The sequence below is a fragment of the Papaver somniferum genome, chromosome 8 (assembly GCF_003573695.1).
Source record: "Papaver somniferum cultivar HN1 chromosome 8, ASM357369v1, whole genome shotgun sequence".
Taxonomy (NCBI): Eukaryota; Viridiplantae; Streptophyta; class Magnoliopsida; order Ranunculales; family Papaveraceae; genus Papaver; species Papaver somniferum.
In genome coordinates this window covers 135670484-135687231 of record NC_039365.1, presented here as the reverse complement: position 1 = coordinate 135687231, position 16748 = coordinate 135670484, and the positions used below count along the sequence as shown (strand labels likewise).

At 41.4% G+C, this 16748-nt stretch overlaps 1 protein-coding gene across 1 annotated transcript; it reads right to left on the bottom strand.

Annotated features, from left to right (window-relative positions):
• Positions 1-9953: 9953 nt before the first annotated feature.
• LOC113306069 (ribosomal L1 domain-containing protein CG13096-like) lies at positions 9954-16155 on the bottom strand. Its single transcript, XM_026555057.1, has 4 exons — positions 15953-16155; positions 10625-10683; positions 10221-10522; positions 9954-10148 (listed from the first exon to the last, which is right to left on the bottom strand). The coding sequence occupies exons 1-4, from the start codon at positions 16153-16155 to the stop codon at positions 9954-9956; spliced, it is 759 nt and encodes a 252-aa protein (XP_026410842.1).
• Positions 16156-16748: the final 593 nt, after the last annotated feature.

The following is a 16748-nucleotide window of genomic DNA, read 5'->3' as shown; positions in this document are numbered from 1 at the left end:
AGAGAACCACCTCCACATAGAAGAATAGTTGGGCGGCAGACGCCTTCAGGACGTCGGTGACACTCATCGTTCCCTGATTATGTGGAGAGACTGTGCATAGATTCAGGCGGTTCTCCATAGATTGAGAGCACTAATGCCTTCAGGTTGTAAACAACACCGTGACTCCCTGACTATGCACCATTCAGAATAGATGTGACGCTTTAATTGGATAATATATTTTCTTGCAATAGATTAATCCTTCCGTGACATTCACTACTGAATTCCCAGAATAATCTATTATTGCTCCTATTCCATGGACGAATCCACGTCCTGATTCCATGGAATGACAATAACAATTGCTCTGATTCTATGATCGAATCCACGGCTTGATCTCATAGAATGGCAATAAAACAATTGTGCTATCTCATTACTCCGATTTCATGATAGAATCCACTGATCTCATGAAATGGTAATAGATAATCTTAATTACTCTGATTTCATGGTCGAATCCACGATCCCATAGGATGGTAATGCTTGTTTTATTATTTTGAATTCGTAGTCGAATCCACAGCTGAATTAATAATGAACAACTATTCATTTTTATTACTCAGTTTCATGAATTATTCTCCACTGAATTCATAGATTGGTAATAAATACTCAACAACCGGGCATCTGGACCATCACTGAGTAAGCCCCACAAAAATGGTGCGAGTGTACTCGGCATTGATGCACGACTGAGCACCCGGATGCACGAACGAGTGTCCAAAAATATGAAATAATGAGGAATCCTTCGCAAAACAGGAGAAAACAATAAATATTAATAAAATAATAAGAGGCGTCCAAGGCCGGGCCCACCAGTCGGACGGCCGACCGTGCCCTAGCCATGGTCGGTCCGTGCCTCTCCCATTATTTTCTTTATTTTTTGTTATTTCGTGAACTCACGAAAACTCCTTGGTTTTAGAAACTTTCCTTGTTTTTGCAAAACCCGTGAATTCTCCATAACTTCGTGGATTCACGAAATAATATTATAAAATAAGAAGAGGTGTGCGGGACCGGGCAACCCAGCCGGCCGGCCATGCCCGAGCCGTGGTTGACCCACACCTCACAATCCTTAGCTTTCATAATTATTATTTCCTAATATCACGAAACTCCTCCGTTTCAACAAAAACTCATGGATTCTCCATAACTTCAAGGATTCATGAAAAATAATAAAATAGGGAAAGGTGCGTGGGACCGAACAACCTAGTCGGCCGGCCATGCCCTAGCCATGGTCGGTCCCACACCTTGCAATCCCTAATCTTGCATAATTATTATTTTCCTCAATTCATGAAACTCCTGGGTTTGAGCAAAATTCATGATTTCTCCATATTTTCTCAAATATTGCTCAAATCATGAAAAACCAAAAGCCAACATAGTCACACGACTGGCTAGCCTCTCGCGGCAATTTTAGATATTAAAACACTTTTATTTTAATATTGATGAATTGAGCATACATGCTCATTCCAACAAAAATCGAGAATTCTCAGTCAAGATGAAACTCTTCTGAAAATTCACGATATTGCTCGAACGCGCATCAGAAAATACTGAAACCCTCAGTATGGAAACACGGACACCACGACAACACGTGCACGCCTTCATGACCGACCAGGGTCATTCCTAGGGCTTGCACAAGGCCGGTCCCATGCGTTTTCATAATTTTGACCTAATTTGCTCAATTGCTCATACTGGGACCCGAACTCTCTCCAACCAACTGGGAGATTCTCCAATTGACCAACAACTGGTCCCGTGACAACCAAGATCCGGTCCCATGATATCTTGGTCGGTCCTCATCTCTCATACCTAGGTTTTATCACCTAATGCTGAATCCAGCAATATTTCAATAAATAATGAATCCTGCATTTAATCATCGTTTTTTCACCAACTCTCAAACTGAGAACCCTGGTGCGTGCTCACTCGAGAACTGGGCACCCATTGACGCTCATAAATCCATGTGGTCGGTCCCTCCTCACTCATGACCAATTTTCAGCAATTCACCAATCGATGAAGGATTGATAAAATTAGGGTTTCGAACAAACGCTCCACGAATCACCATTCTGAGCAAGTTCAAACACAAAATAATGTTGATTCAGCAATCAACATCCAGGTTAATAATATTCGGTAATTCACCAATATTTTTGATTAATATTTTATTGGGTCATGGAACCAGTAAATAATTCGTCGAATTGAGCAATACTCGCTCAGTTGCTCGAATATTGATCCAACCATCAATGTTCAGTAATTCATCAGTAGTTTGTCGAATTGAGAAACACTTTCTCAGTTGCACGTTAAATTATCAATATTAAGTATTTTGTTGAATTGAGCAACACTTGCTCAGTTGCACGCCAAAATTATCAAATTCGTCAAATTGAGCAATACTTGCTCAATTGCTCGACAAACTCTCAATATTCAGCAATTCGTCGAGTTGAGCAATACTTTCTCAGTCGCTCTAGTCAGTAATTCATTGACATCTTAGAGAACTACATGTTCAATCCATGAATCACTGAGCATTCACCACTTATGCCCGATTCAACAAAACTAGACTCACAGTCTAAATCAGTCAACAACTGACTAACTAATACACATCTGTCTTGTAGACTCCACGATTCGTGAAATATCAATCACGTCACAAATGGGGGGATATCACTTAGGGTTTTGGTCTGGCGGTCTACGGCACGTGGATTCATCCACAACGAGAAATGTGCTTAAGTCGTGTAAACGGTTGAAGGAGTTAGCAAAGTAGTGGGTGCACGATCAGTCAAGTCTCCGCAAAACATGGAACTGACTTTACCACGATCTCCCACTTTCCCACTCTTTCACTCAAGAAACCGTCACACTTACAGGGATCAGTGGTACATCATTCTTGCAATATAAATAAGTCTAAATCGAGGACATCAGGATATCATCAATCAACGATTATCATCATTATCCGTCAACAACTCGATATAAACTTATTCACAGAACTCAACTTCAACAGTTCGGCAATATTGCAGAAACCTTCAACACACCCACAATCCTTGATCATCACTGATCCCACACAACTCTAAGCTTCCCTCATACAGATTAACCCATTTCCCTCTTTGCGACCTAATTGACTCTGGAACGGCCATTGTCTTGGTTTAGGCCGGAGTCATACATATTGATTTCCCTAATCTAAGCACCCCCTTTGCAGCGGTGCATTTGTGTGAGGATTAACATTTTTCCCGGCTGAGGAGTCTCGACAGCACGCTCGACTCTTCACTTTCCCAAAAAACCGGCGGCTCGTTTTTCCCCATCCACATTTTGGCAACCACAGTGGGAGATTAATCTCTCGGTTGCAATCTTTCATTTTCGCAAGATGGTTGGTCTTAGATCTAATTCAGTTTCTCAAAACTCCAGTCAGAGTCTTTCAAATGGTGACGGTTCTCTAACTCACCCGAATGATTCTGGTAACATTCATCATCCGTACTTTACTACTTCCTTTTCATCTATTGGTGCATTTGATGGAGAAATTCCGTCACTAGATGAACTAGCATGAAGGCAATATATTTTCGAAAGGAACATAAATCGATTGGGAAGAGCAATTGATAATTTGTTCAACTGCATGGTGGATCTGACAAGAATCTTAGGAGCTCAAGTTGTGGAACGCTCATCTCTTGAGACCACTGACGCTAACCCTCAAGCCAACAGCTTCACCACTTATGAAAAGCCGGTAGAATAAGAGGTCACACATCTAATCGAGAATCTATGTGAACTTCTGCATTTCTCCAGAGATCAGCGCACAGACACCTTTGTCACTCTCAACAAAATACCATCCGATGTGCGAATAGTTCCATCATCTCCGGTGATTGAACAAGTGTCCATGGTATCTGAACTCTCAATCAACAACATCACCTTCATTGAGGAAGACCGAATGGCGGAGGAAGGGCATAATCGAGCCTTGTTCGTTACTGCTTCCATTAAGGACTCTGAATTCAGGAGAGTTCTCATCGATACAGGTGCTTCCACGAATCTTTTCACTATGAAGACTCTCAAGGAGGCCAAAGTTCCACAAAGCAAGATCGTTCACCATCCCATATTGATGACGGGTTTTTAAGGAAGCCAGAGTCACACATACGGGTATGTCTATGTGGATCTGAAAGTAGGGCCGATTCAATCCACTGTCAAATTTCACGTGATCGAGAAAGACCCTGACTATCACATGATACTCGGAAGGCCATGGCTTCACGAAAATAAATTTGTTCCTTCGACGTACCAACAATGTATAAAAGCTTTGTACAACAACAAAATTGTCCGTATCCCAGCCTCAGTGTCTCCTTATGCTCCAGTTTACGATGCTGAGTTCCTGGAACATCCAAAGAGCATCCCCGAACCTCCAAGAAAGATCTGCAGTATTCCACTCCCAAGTTGGAAATCTATTGAGAAAGTCGACAAACCATCATCAACAGATGCTAAATCCGTCAAGTTGTCCACCACACCACTCAAGCGTCGTCAAGGTCAAGGTATGACTCAGAAAAAGTCCAACTTTATTACTGATTATGATGCAGAGGGGAGAGTCATTTATCTCCGTCGTAAGGATTAGCAATTAACAGGGGAGGTCGATGAAAAGTCTCCCCGCCCTGAAGAATCATGCCAGAGTGAGCAATCGCCCGATGAAGAAACCACGACGGCTGCAAGATGGCACAGATTCCAGAACCGACGACCTCGAGACTATCAACATTGGAACGGATGAAAACCCAAGTCCAGTTCTAATCAGTTATGCTCTCTCACCTGAGGAACGAGAAGGATTGATATGCCTGTTGAAAGAGTATCAAGATATCTTCGCCTGGACAGGCGAAGAGATGCCTGGCCTAGACGACAAATTGATTACTCATCATCTGCACATCACTCCCGGTTCCAAATCCGTCAAACAGCCGCCCAGGCAATTCAGACACGAAGTTGAGGAACAAATCAAGGTGGAGATTCAGAAACTACTAACAGTAGGGTTCATCAAACCCATTCAACATCCAACATGGCTGGCGAACATTGTCCCAGTCAGGAAGAAAAATGGACAGATCCGGTGTTGTGTAGATTTCAGGAACCTGAACAAGTGCTGCCCAAAGGATGACTTTCCATTGACAAACATTGATATGCTCGTCGATGCAACCAGTGGCCATGACATGTTCTAATTCATGGATGGTTACAGTGGATATAACTAAATCAAGATGTACGAACATGATGCTAACATGACTGCATTCAGAACTCCCATTGGAAACTTCCACTATACAGTGATGCCTTTCGGATTGAAGAATGCAGGAGCCACTTATCAGCGGGCCATGACTGCAATATTTCATGACATGATGCACAAGCAAGTAGAAGACTATGTCGACGATGTGGTGGTGAAATCAAAGACCCGAGCGTCCCACCTAGACATTATGAGACAAGTCTTTGAAAGATGCAGAGAATACAAACTGAAGATGAATCCCCTGAAATGTGCTTTTGGTGTTTCTTCCGGAAAGTTTCTTGGATACTTGATCACTGCAGAAGGAATCAAGGCCGACATAGACAAAACAAAAGCCCACTACTACCATGCCGCCTCCACGAACTGTGAAAGATCTCTAGAGTTTCATTGGAAAAATCAATTACATCCGGCGTTTCATTCCTGGATTCGCTCAACTCATTGCTTCATTCACTCCTCTGTTGAAGAAAGGAGCAAATTTTGCATGGACAGCCGTTCAAAAAGAAACATTCCAGAAAATACAGCAGATATTGTTATCACCTGCTGTCATGAAATCTCCAGTGCAAGGACGGCCTATGATACTTTACACAACTTCCAGTGACGTAACTATTGGAGCATTCCTCGCTCAATAGGATGAAGAAGGTATCGAACACCCAATCTATTACTTCGCTCGCACAATGAGGGATGCTCAACTCCGGTACCCAAAGGCTGAAAGTGAGTGTCTGGCATTGGTTCACGCAATTCAGAGGTTCAGACATTATCTACTATCAAACAGGGTCGTGCTGATGGCCAAAGATGATCCTATAAAGTTCAGACTGTCGAAACCTGCTCTAATCAGAAGACCAGCGAAATGGCTACTTCAAATGTCAGAATTTGACATAGCGTGTGTCCCTCCAAAAGCAATCAAAGGACAAGCAGTTGCAAACTTATTTCCCGCTTTCCCTGGAGAAGACATCACGATGTTGCATGAAGAAGTGCCCGGTGAGTTTGCAGAAATTTCAATTATTCAAGAAGAAACGTGGCTATTATATTTTTATGGGTCCTCCACTCCGAGAAATGATATCGGTGGGGCGGGTATTGTGCTGGTATCTCCATCCGGTAAAGTCTTCTCATATTCATTCAAGCTGGATTTCCATTGCACCAACAATTCAGCAGAATATGAAGCTTTTCACCTAGGGCTATCTTTGGGCAAGAAAGCAGGAGAGAAACATCTAGAGATCATGGGAGACTCAAAGTTAGTGGTCAATCAAATGAATGGCGTATACTCTCTCAAAGAAATAACACTTGCTCCATTCAGGACTGAGGCATAACGACTATTAGCTCATTTTTCCGATGCAACAATTGTCCATACCGGACGCACCAACAATAGACATGCTGATTGTCTAGCGACCCTAGCATCCAAACTGCAATTTGAGGGGTCTGAGAAATCCATCACTGTGCAAAGACGTGATATGTCATCCACCTGGCTTACTCAAGTCGAAGATGCTCAGTCAAGCGACTGGAGAGCGCCCATTATTCATGAATTGAGCAATTCTCTTACGGAGGGGAAAATTAGCCTCAAGGAGTTGAAAAACGTTTTCCTGCTGCACGGAGCGTTATATTATCGCAATCCTTATGGATCCCTGTCTCAATGCCTCTGAGATGAAGAAGCCGGTGAACAACTCAAACGTATACATGAAGAAGTATGTGGGAAAACTCTAGTGGTAACACTTTACAGAAGGCTTCAAAGGCTCGGATACTATTGGCCTTCCATGAAACCTCAGTCGAGGATGCTGCAAGGATCATGTCCCAATTGTCAGACACTACCTCATCATTTGGAGGTTCTAACACTTCATCACACTGGGGACTGGAGAGAACCTTGCATAAAATATCTTCGTGACAACGACCTTCCGTCAGAGAAGAGAGGTGCAATCAAACTCATTCAGAGAGCCAAACTTTTTATCTACTTGGAAGGGATTTTGTATCGCAAAAGCTTCGATGGGAATCTCCTGAGATGCTTGGTCGAGCATGAAATTGCCATAATTTTGAAAGAAATACATGAAGGTGAACACCAAGGGAAGAAGAAATTATTTCTCCAAATCCATGAGAAATATTACTGGCCAACCATGGAAGATGACACAGCATCCTACGTTCGGAGATGTCATCAATTCCAAGTTCATGGTAACCTTATCCACACTCCTTGTCTTCCATTACATTATGTGAGCAGTCCGTGGCCCTTCTACTTCTGGGGACTGGATATCATAGGAAAGATCAATCTGGCATCTTCAAAGCATCATAATACATCATCACAGCAACAGAGTATTTCACCAAATGGGTCGAGGCTATTCCTCTTCGAAGCACCACTGGATGCACAATTGCATCTTTCATCAAAGAGTTCATCATATGAAGATTCGGCGTTCCTAAACATATCATCACGGATAATGGAACTCCTTTCGCTAAAAAACATGTTACAAAATTGCTCGAAGAATACAGAATCAAACAGATTTTCTCCACCCCATACTATCCCTAAGGAAACGGACAGGCGGAGAGTACCAGCAAAACCTTGATCCGGATTCTCAGTCGAACAGTTCATGATAAGCCACGGACGTGTCATGAGGAATTTCCCATGTCTTTGTGGGCCTACCGAACCGCACCAAGAAGCTCAATTGGGAATTCACCATACTCTCTCGTTTATGGCACCGATGCCATTCTCCCAGCCGAAATTAAGGTTCCCTATGCAAGAATCGTAGCAGCTAGTGGAGTAAAATGAGATGAAATAGAAGTCACAGATTCAAGAATTGCTGAATTAGACATGCTCGATTCAAGAAGAGCCAAGGTGGAAAAATATGTAGAAACCTACAAACAAAGGGTTTCCAAGGCCTACAACAAACTGGTAAGACCTCGAACATTTCAAGTAGGAGATTTGGTTTTGAAAACAACAAATCATATCCAACAAGACATGTCCGCTCCCAAGTTCTCTCCGAAATGGGAAGGACCTTATGTGATCATCAAGGCAGTATCCAGCGGATATTACAAAATCTTAGCTGTTAATGGAGGAGTTGAAGGAAACATCATCAACGGCAAGTGGCTCATGGCGTATTATGCATGAACAATCATTGGAAGTATTAAATTTCTAAATGTAATTTCTGTTTTATCCAAAAGAGCAATATGCTCATTCACTCAAAATTCAAAATATCCTATGAATCTCACAAAAATCTTTCAATCACCTAATTTATTCAAAACAAAATCTCAAACCTACATAAAATCTTCCTTTAACTCAGAACAAACCATCCAACAGAGGATAATATCTATAGAAAACTCTGTCAAACTTCTTCTGGAAATTTTTGGTTTTCACCTTCAAGTCCTGAACTGCCTTCTCAACTCGTGCTGACTCCAAGGCAAGTGTCTTTTCCTCCTCCAATATGGCAGTAGACGCGAAAATTGCATCAGCAGGGCCGCCGCCTTGTGAATTTTGATCATCTCGAGTCGATGACGAAGCCAACCTATGTTAAACTGCAGGGTTTCACAGTTTGAAATCATCTCATCCCATTTGTGCAGTTCATGATTCTTGACATCTCGCAGATGCGTCCGGTTCATCTCTTAAATGATCAGTAACAACCCTGCAACTGTATTTATGAGGGTTGGTAGAAAGCCTTTCCAAACTTCGGTCGTAGCAATATGCTCGTGCCTTCTCCAAATATTGGTGTACAGGGGCGCGTGACACTTGGGAATGACGAATCCCCCAACCACTTCATCATTCGGGCAATTGTTGATCATGGAGCCTCAAACGAGAGTCCAGCTGTTGGATACTCAGGAGCACGAGATCCAAACTCAGTCTCCACAGAATCAGTGGAGTTCTCGTCAACACTGTTGTTGCTATCATCAATTACAACCTCGGATTTCCCGTTCTTCCTTTTTCTAGCATCGACGACGACATGAACATCAACCTGCGATGAAACGATGGAGTATTTAATGGTATTGACCATTGAGAATGGTAAAAATCTCAGTCGAGAAGTTACGAAATTACTTACAGACGTTCTAGCATTAACAGGAGCCGACCTATACCAGGCAGAAGCTTTAACCGTCCGTTTAGGTCTCAAGCTACGAGAGGAATGTTGATTCTTTCCATTATCCTGCAATAAATTCTTTTCTTTTGATCAATCATCCTGATCGAGAAAAAGACAAGTGAAGAAATGTAACTCACCAAGACGGATACTGCCACAGCATGTTCGGCATGAGATTCACTTCTGGAAGAAACACTGCTTATGGACATGGTGACGAGAGGTAATATTGCGATCAAAATTTCTTTTGATGATACACAAAGGCAGCAGATGGTCGACTGTTTAAATAAAACCCTAAGTCCAATGTGGATGCTTATCCCCTAACGGATAAACAAGTCTGTTGCGGTTTCTACTGAAACCCTAAATCTGGAATCAGATGCGTGACATATGGGAGAAGAGTAACAATGCTGGGGACTGACAGTTCCGACGTAGTCAACATTACAACTACGGATTGATCATCTGGTAGGCCACGTGTTTTCTATACAGATCATGTGATTGCATTCTGTGGGTAATTATTGTCTATGTGGACGTTGGTCCATCTACTGGAGATGTGGGGAAAATTCAGAAAGGAGATACTACAAGGAATTACGGTTCAAAAAATAATAATCTCTAAATAAACATCTCTACAACCGAGCTGCTTAAACCAGAGAACATCTACTTTAACGGAAAATAAATAATCTCAGAGAGGTTTATGGGCCAAATTAATTGTCAGATTCGTCTGAGTCATCAGACTTGTCAGAATTATGAGATTCATCATCATCGTCGTTTGCAGAATCCTCTTCGAGTTCTTCATCAGAATCACTATCACGTCCATTGATGAAGTCTGGGTGGATATTAGGATCATCTGAGTCCGAGTCATCCTCTGCTTCGTACTCATCTTCGAGTTCAGCTTCAATCTACTTCGCAATCTTTTGAAGTTCTCTGGTACGTCGGTATGTCTTAATCTCGTAATTTTGTACCATACACACAGTTTCCTCTTCAGAAGCATTAGCGTCAGAGTCGGAGGGTACACCGTCAACAAATCGACGCCTCTCTTCAGCCGCCTGTATCCTGCGCCGGATTCGATCCTTTCTACGTCGACGATCCTCCATCTCATCATCCTGGGCCTTTCTCTTCATGAGCTCTTCATAAGAGATCCTTAGGTCATTAAGGGGTATGCTAGCTTTAGCTCCCTCAACATAATTCATTTTAGCTCGTAATTTGGCTGCATAAGCCTTGGAATCCTCATCAGAAGAGATGGAGGAGTAATCGCTGCTGCTACTGGTGGAAACTATCATTGTTTGGAATTAAATAAGAAGCACAAAATTACAAACGACCTAATGATATCAGTTTCAACAATGAAAACGATAATTCTAAACTCTTACCTATTTACATTTCACTAACTTAGTGATAGCAACGTAAAACTCCACAAACTCGCTTACTCTTTCAAACCTGCAACATAAGCGAGAAACTTATTATTTAAGAGTCAACACTGACTTTTCGCGAAACTATGAACAATTCACATAAACTTTTCATGTGAACATCTCATGATTTTATACCACAAAACATATATCATAAAATCATGAAACACAATTGTTCATCTTCAACAGTTACTCAAAATCACTGTTTGATTTTATTTTATCAAAAAAATAAAATAAAAAAAACTCATGTACGCATATAAAAAAAAGAAAATTTACGTGAGTTAACTTTGCTCAATCGAGCATTCACCTATGAAACGAGGGTCTTTTCTATTTTGTAAAGTCCGAATAAAATTTCGAAAGTTCTCAAACAAATTTTCATCATGAACTCCAGATCTTTTCGAAATTCTTCTAACCCTAAGGATCGTTATTTATTACTTTTTACGAAAAAACCTACGTTCCTAAAAGTATTTGCAAAGTTCATGCTTTCAAAAACAAACTTGGATTTTCATGAAACCTAATAAACAAAACTTTTGCTACTGCAACTAGACCATGTTTATTCAAAATTTTGTGTATCTCTTCATATTAGGGATTTTTGCTCGTTCCTTCAACTAACGAACAAACGGGCATATACATACGTTTTCTAAAAATCCTTCATAAATTCTACGCATGCATGCAACTAGGGGATTTCTCGTTTTGTGAACAACTCATGAATCATAAAACTAACAGCAAAAAAAAAAAAAAAAAAAAATCGGACGGACTCACCTGCCTGCGCCGGCCAGAATTCTGCCGGACAGTGATCGGATGGCGGGGTGCTGGCGTGAATTTTTCTTCCTCCTCCCTGTTGTTGCTGAACTCGTGAAGTTGATGAAAAGAGTGAGAGATGGTCGCTCAAATAATAAGAATTATTATTAGGGTTATTCCCTTTTATATCGAATTTGTTTCCAAAACCTAATAAAACATGGGTTTCCTTTTTTGGACTTGGGCCCGTAAATCCTAAACCGCCCATAACTAGGCTTCTCAATGCTTAAATCAGCAGTGCTCATCTCTCCATGATCACGAGATGACACTCTATCTTACTATCAGGGTCCTCACCTGTGCATTTGCTCGTACATGACATCATTTGGGTAAATCGAGAATTTTGAAACTACCTTTGTAGACTGAGTTCAACCACTGATCTCATCGATTGAAAATCACCATTAAATGCATTACTGCGAAACATGAATGTTCCCCACTAACCAGGGGACTTAATGTTGATGGTGGATTTTCAACAAAGGGCAAAACCATAAAATCATGAGGCATGTTTTCGACACGGCTTTCAGGCATGCAACGATTCATATTTTACGAAGCCATGATGAGTATGTTTTCGAAAAGCCTCCACTAGCTGAGCGTTTTGATCCCCGACATCTCATCGTGACATCTGTGCAGAATAACGTAATTAGGCGGTTCTCCGTAGATTGGGAGCTTAACGCCTTCAGGACGTCGATGACACTCACTGTTCCCTGACTGCATGAGAGAGACCCACCTCCACATATAAGAATACTTGGGCGGCGGACGCCTTCAGGACGTCGGTAACACTCACTGTTCCCTGATTATATGGAGAGACTGTGCATAGATTCAGGAGGTTCTCCGTAGATTGAGAACACTAATTCCTTCAGGTCGTAAACAACACCGTGACTTCCTGACTACGCACCATTTAGAATAGATGTGACGCTTTAACTGGCTAATATATTTTCTGCAATAGATTAATCCTGTCGTGACATTCACTACTGAACTCCTGGAATAATCTATTATTGCTCCTATTCCCCGGACGAATCCACGGCCTAATCCCATGGAATGGCAATAACAATTGCTCCGATTCTATGATCGAATCCACGGCTTGATCTCATAGAATGGAAATAAAACAACTGTGATATCTCATTTCTCCAATTTCATGATCGAATCCACTGATCTCATGAAATGGTAATAGATAATCTTAATTACTCCGATTCCATGGTCGAATCCACGATCCCATAGGATGGTAATGCTTGTTTTATTATTCTGAATTCGTAGTCGAATCCACAACTGATCCTGCGAATTAATAATGAACAACTATTCATTTTTATTACTCAGTTTCATGAATTATTCATTCATAGATTGGTAATAAATACTCAACAACCGGGCATCTGGACCATCACTGAGTAAGCCCCACAAAAATGGTGCAAGTGTACTCGACAATGATGCACGACTGAGCACCTGGATGCACGAACGAGTGTCCAAAAATATGAAATAATGAGGAATACTTCGCAAAACAGGAGAAAACAATAAATATTAATAAAATAATAAGAGGCGCCCAAGGCCGGGCCCAACAGCCGGCCGACTGGCCGTGCCTTAGCCATGGTCGGTCCGTGCCTCTCCCATTATTTTCCTTATTTTTTTTTATTTCGTGAACTCACGAAAACTCCTTGGTTTTAGCAACTTTCCTTGTTTTTGCAAAACCCGTGAATTCTCCATAACTTTGGGATTCACGAAATAATATTATAAAATAAGGAGAGGTGTGCGGGACCGGGCATCCCAGCCGGCCGACCATGCCCGAGCCGTGGTTGACCCACACCTCACAATCCTTAGCTTTCATAATTATTATTTTCTAATCTCACGAAACTCCTCTGTTTCAACAAAAACTCATGGATTCTCCATAACTTCAAGGATTCATGAAAAATAATAAAATAGGGAAAGGTGCGTGGGACCGAACAACCTAGCCGGCCAGCCATGCCCTAGCCGGGGTCGGTCCCACATCTTGCAATCCCTAATCTTGCATAATTATTATTTTCCTCAATTCATGAAACTCCTGGGTTTGAGCAAAATTCATGATTTCTCCACATTTTCTCAAATATTGCTCAAACCACGAAAAACCAAAAGCCAACATAGTCACACGACTGGCTAGCCTCTCACGAAAATTTTAAATATTAAAACACTTTTATTATAATATTTTTGAAATATTGATGAATTGAGCATACATGCTCATTCCAACAAAAATCGAGAATTCTCAGTCAAGATGAAACTCTTCTGAAAATTCACGATATTGCTCGAACGCGCATAAGAAATTACTGAAACCCTCAGTATGGAGACACGGACACCATGGAAACACGTGCACGCCTTCATGACCGACCGGAGTCATTCATAGGGCTTGCACAAGGCCGGTCCCACACATTTTCATAATTCTGACCTAATTTGCTCAATTGCTCATACTGGGCCCGAAATCTCTCCAACCAACTGGGGGATTCTCCAAATGACCAACAACTGGTCCCGTGACCACCAAGAGTCGGTCCCATGCTCTCTTGGTCGGTCTTCATCTCTCATACCTAGGTTTTATCACCTAATGTTGAATCCAGCAATATTTCAATAAATAATGAATTCTGCAATTAATCATCGTTTTTTCACCAATTCTCAAACTGAGAACCCTGGTGCGTGCTCACTCGAGCACTGGGCACCCACGGACGCTCATCAATCCATGTGGTCGGTCCCTCCTCACTAATGACCAATTTTCAGCAATTCAGCAATCGATGAAGGATTGATAAAATTAGGGTTTCGAACAAACGCTCCACGAATCACCATTCTGAGCAAGTTCAAACACAAAATAATGTTGATTCAGCAATCAACATCCAAGTTAATAATATTCGGTAATTCACCAATATTTTTGATTAATATTTTATTGGGTCACGACACCAGTAAATAATTCGTCGAATTGATCAATACTTGCTCAGTTGCTCGAATATTGATCCAACCATCAATGTTCAGTAATTCAACAGTAGTTTATCGAATTGAGAAACACTTGCTCAATTGCACGTCAAATTATCAATATTCAGTATTTTGTTGAATTGAGCAATACTTGCTCAGTTGTACGCCAAAATTATCAAATTCTTCAAATTGAGCAATACTTGGTCAATTGCTCGACAAACTCTCAATATTCAGCAATTCGTCGAGTTGAGCAATACTTGCTCAGTCGCTCTAGTCAGTAATTCATTGACATCTCAGAGAACAATATGTTCAATCCATGAATCACTGAGCATTCACCACTTATGCTCGATTCAACAAAACTAGACTCACAGTCTAAATCAGTCAACAACTGACTAACTAATACACGTCTGCCTTGTAGACTCCACAATTCGTTAAATATCAATCACGTCACAAATGGGGGAATATCACTTAGGGTTTTGGTCTGGCAGTCTAAGGCACGTGGATTCATCCACAACGAGAAATGTGCTTAAGTCGTATAAATGGTTGAAGGAGTTAACAAAGTAGTGGGTGCACGATCAATCAAGTATATGCACGACATGTAACTGACTTTACCACGATCTCCCACTTTCCCACTCTTTCATTCAAGAAACCGTCACACTTACAGGGATCAGTGGTACATCATTCTTGCAATATAAATAAGTCTAAATCGAGGGCATCAGGATATCATCAATCAACGATTATCATCATTATCCGTCAACAACTCGATATAAACTTATTCACAGAACTCAACTTCAATAGTTCGGCAATATTGCATAAACCTTTAACACACCCATAATCCTTGATCATCACTGATCCCACACAACTCTCAGCTTCCCTCATACAGATTAACCCATCTCCCTCTTAGAGAACGAATTGACTCTGTAACGTCCATTGTCTTTGTTTAGGCAGGAGTCATACATATTGATTTTCTGAATCTAAGCACCCACTTTGCAGCGGTGCCTCTGTGTGTGGATTAACATTTTGCCCGACTGAAGAGTCTTGACAGCACGCTCGACTCTTCACTTTCCCAAAAAACCGGCGGCTCATTTTTCCCCATCCACAGATTGACGACCACGGTGGAGATTAATCTCTCGGTTGCAATCTTTCATTTTCGCAAGATGGTTGGTCTTAGATCTAATTCAGTTTCTCAAAACTCCAGTCAGAGTCTTTCAAATGGTGACGCTTCTCTAACTCACCCGAATGATTTTGGTAACATTCATCATCCGTACTTTACTACTCCCTTTTCATGTATTGGTGCATTTGATGGAGAAGTTCCGTCACTAGCTGAACTGGCACGAAGGAAAGAGATTTTCGAAAGGAACATAAATCGATTGAAAAGAGCAATTGATAATTTTTTCAACTGCATGGTGGAACTGACAAGAATCTTAGGAGATCAAGTTGTGGAACGCTCATCTCTTGACACCACTGACGCTAACCCTCAAGCCAACAGCTTCACCACTTATGAAAAGCCGGTGGAATAAGAGGTCACACATATAATCGAGAATCTATGTGAACTTATGCATTTCTCCAGAGATCAGCGTACATACACGTTTGTCGCTCTTAACAAAATATTATCTGATGTGCGAATAGTTCCATCATCTTCGGTGGTTGAACAAGTGTCCATGGTATCTGAACTCTCAATCAACAACATCACCTTCACTGAAGAAGACCGAATGGCGGAGGAAGGGAATAACCGAGCCTTGTTCGTTATTGCTTCCATTAAGGACTCTGAATTCAGGAGAGTTCTCATCGATACAGGTGCTTCCACGAATTTTATCACTATGAAGTCTCTAAAGGAGGCCAAAGTTCCACAAAGAAAGATCGTTCATCATCTCATATTGATGACGGGTTTTTAAGGAAGACAGAGTCACACATACGGGTATGTCTATGTGGATCTGAAAGTAGGGCCGATTCAATCCACTGTCAAATTTCACGTGATCGAGAAAGACCCTGACTATCACATGATACTCTTCGATGTACCATCAATGTATTAAAGCTTTGTTCAACAACAAAATTGTTTGTATCCCAGCCTCAATGTCTCCTTATGCTCCGGTTTACGATGCTGAGTTCCTGTAACATCCAAAGAGCATCCCCGAACCTCCAAGAAAGATCTGCAGTATTCCACTCCCAAGTTGGAAATCTATTGAGAAAGTCGACAAACTATCATCAACAGATGCTAAATCCGTCAAGTTGTCCACCACACCACTCAAGCGTCGTCAAGGTCAAGGTACGACTCAGAAAAAGTCCAACTTTATTAATGATTATGATGCAGAGGAGAGAGTCATTTATCTCCGTCGTAAGGATTAGAAATTAACAGGGGAGGTCGATGAAAAGTATCCCCGC

What these genes read in the sequence shown, in the direction of transcription:
- LOC113306069 (XM_026555057.1), bottom strand. Translation starts at nt 16,155, where the DNA reads ATGAGAACTCTCCTGAATTCAGAGTCCTTAATGGAAGCAATAACGAAC. An exon ending in TATCACTAAGTTAGTGAAAT is followed by an intron (nt 10,523 to 10,624) that starts GTAAATAGGTAA and finishes AAACAATGATAG; the next exon opens with TTTCCACCAGTAGCAGCAGC. An exon ending in ATGCTTCTGAAGAGGAAACT is followed by an intron (nt 10,149 to 10,220) that starts GTGTGTATGGTA and finishes ATTGCGAAGTAG; the next exon opens with ATTGAAGCTGAACTCGAAGA.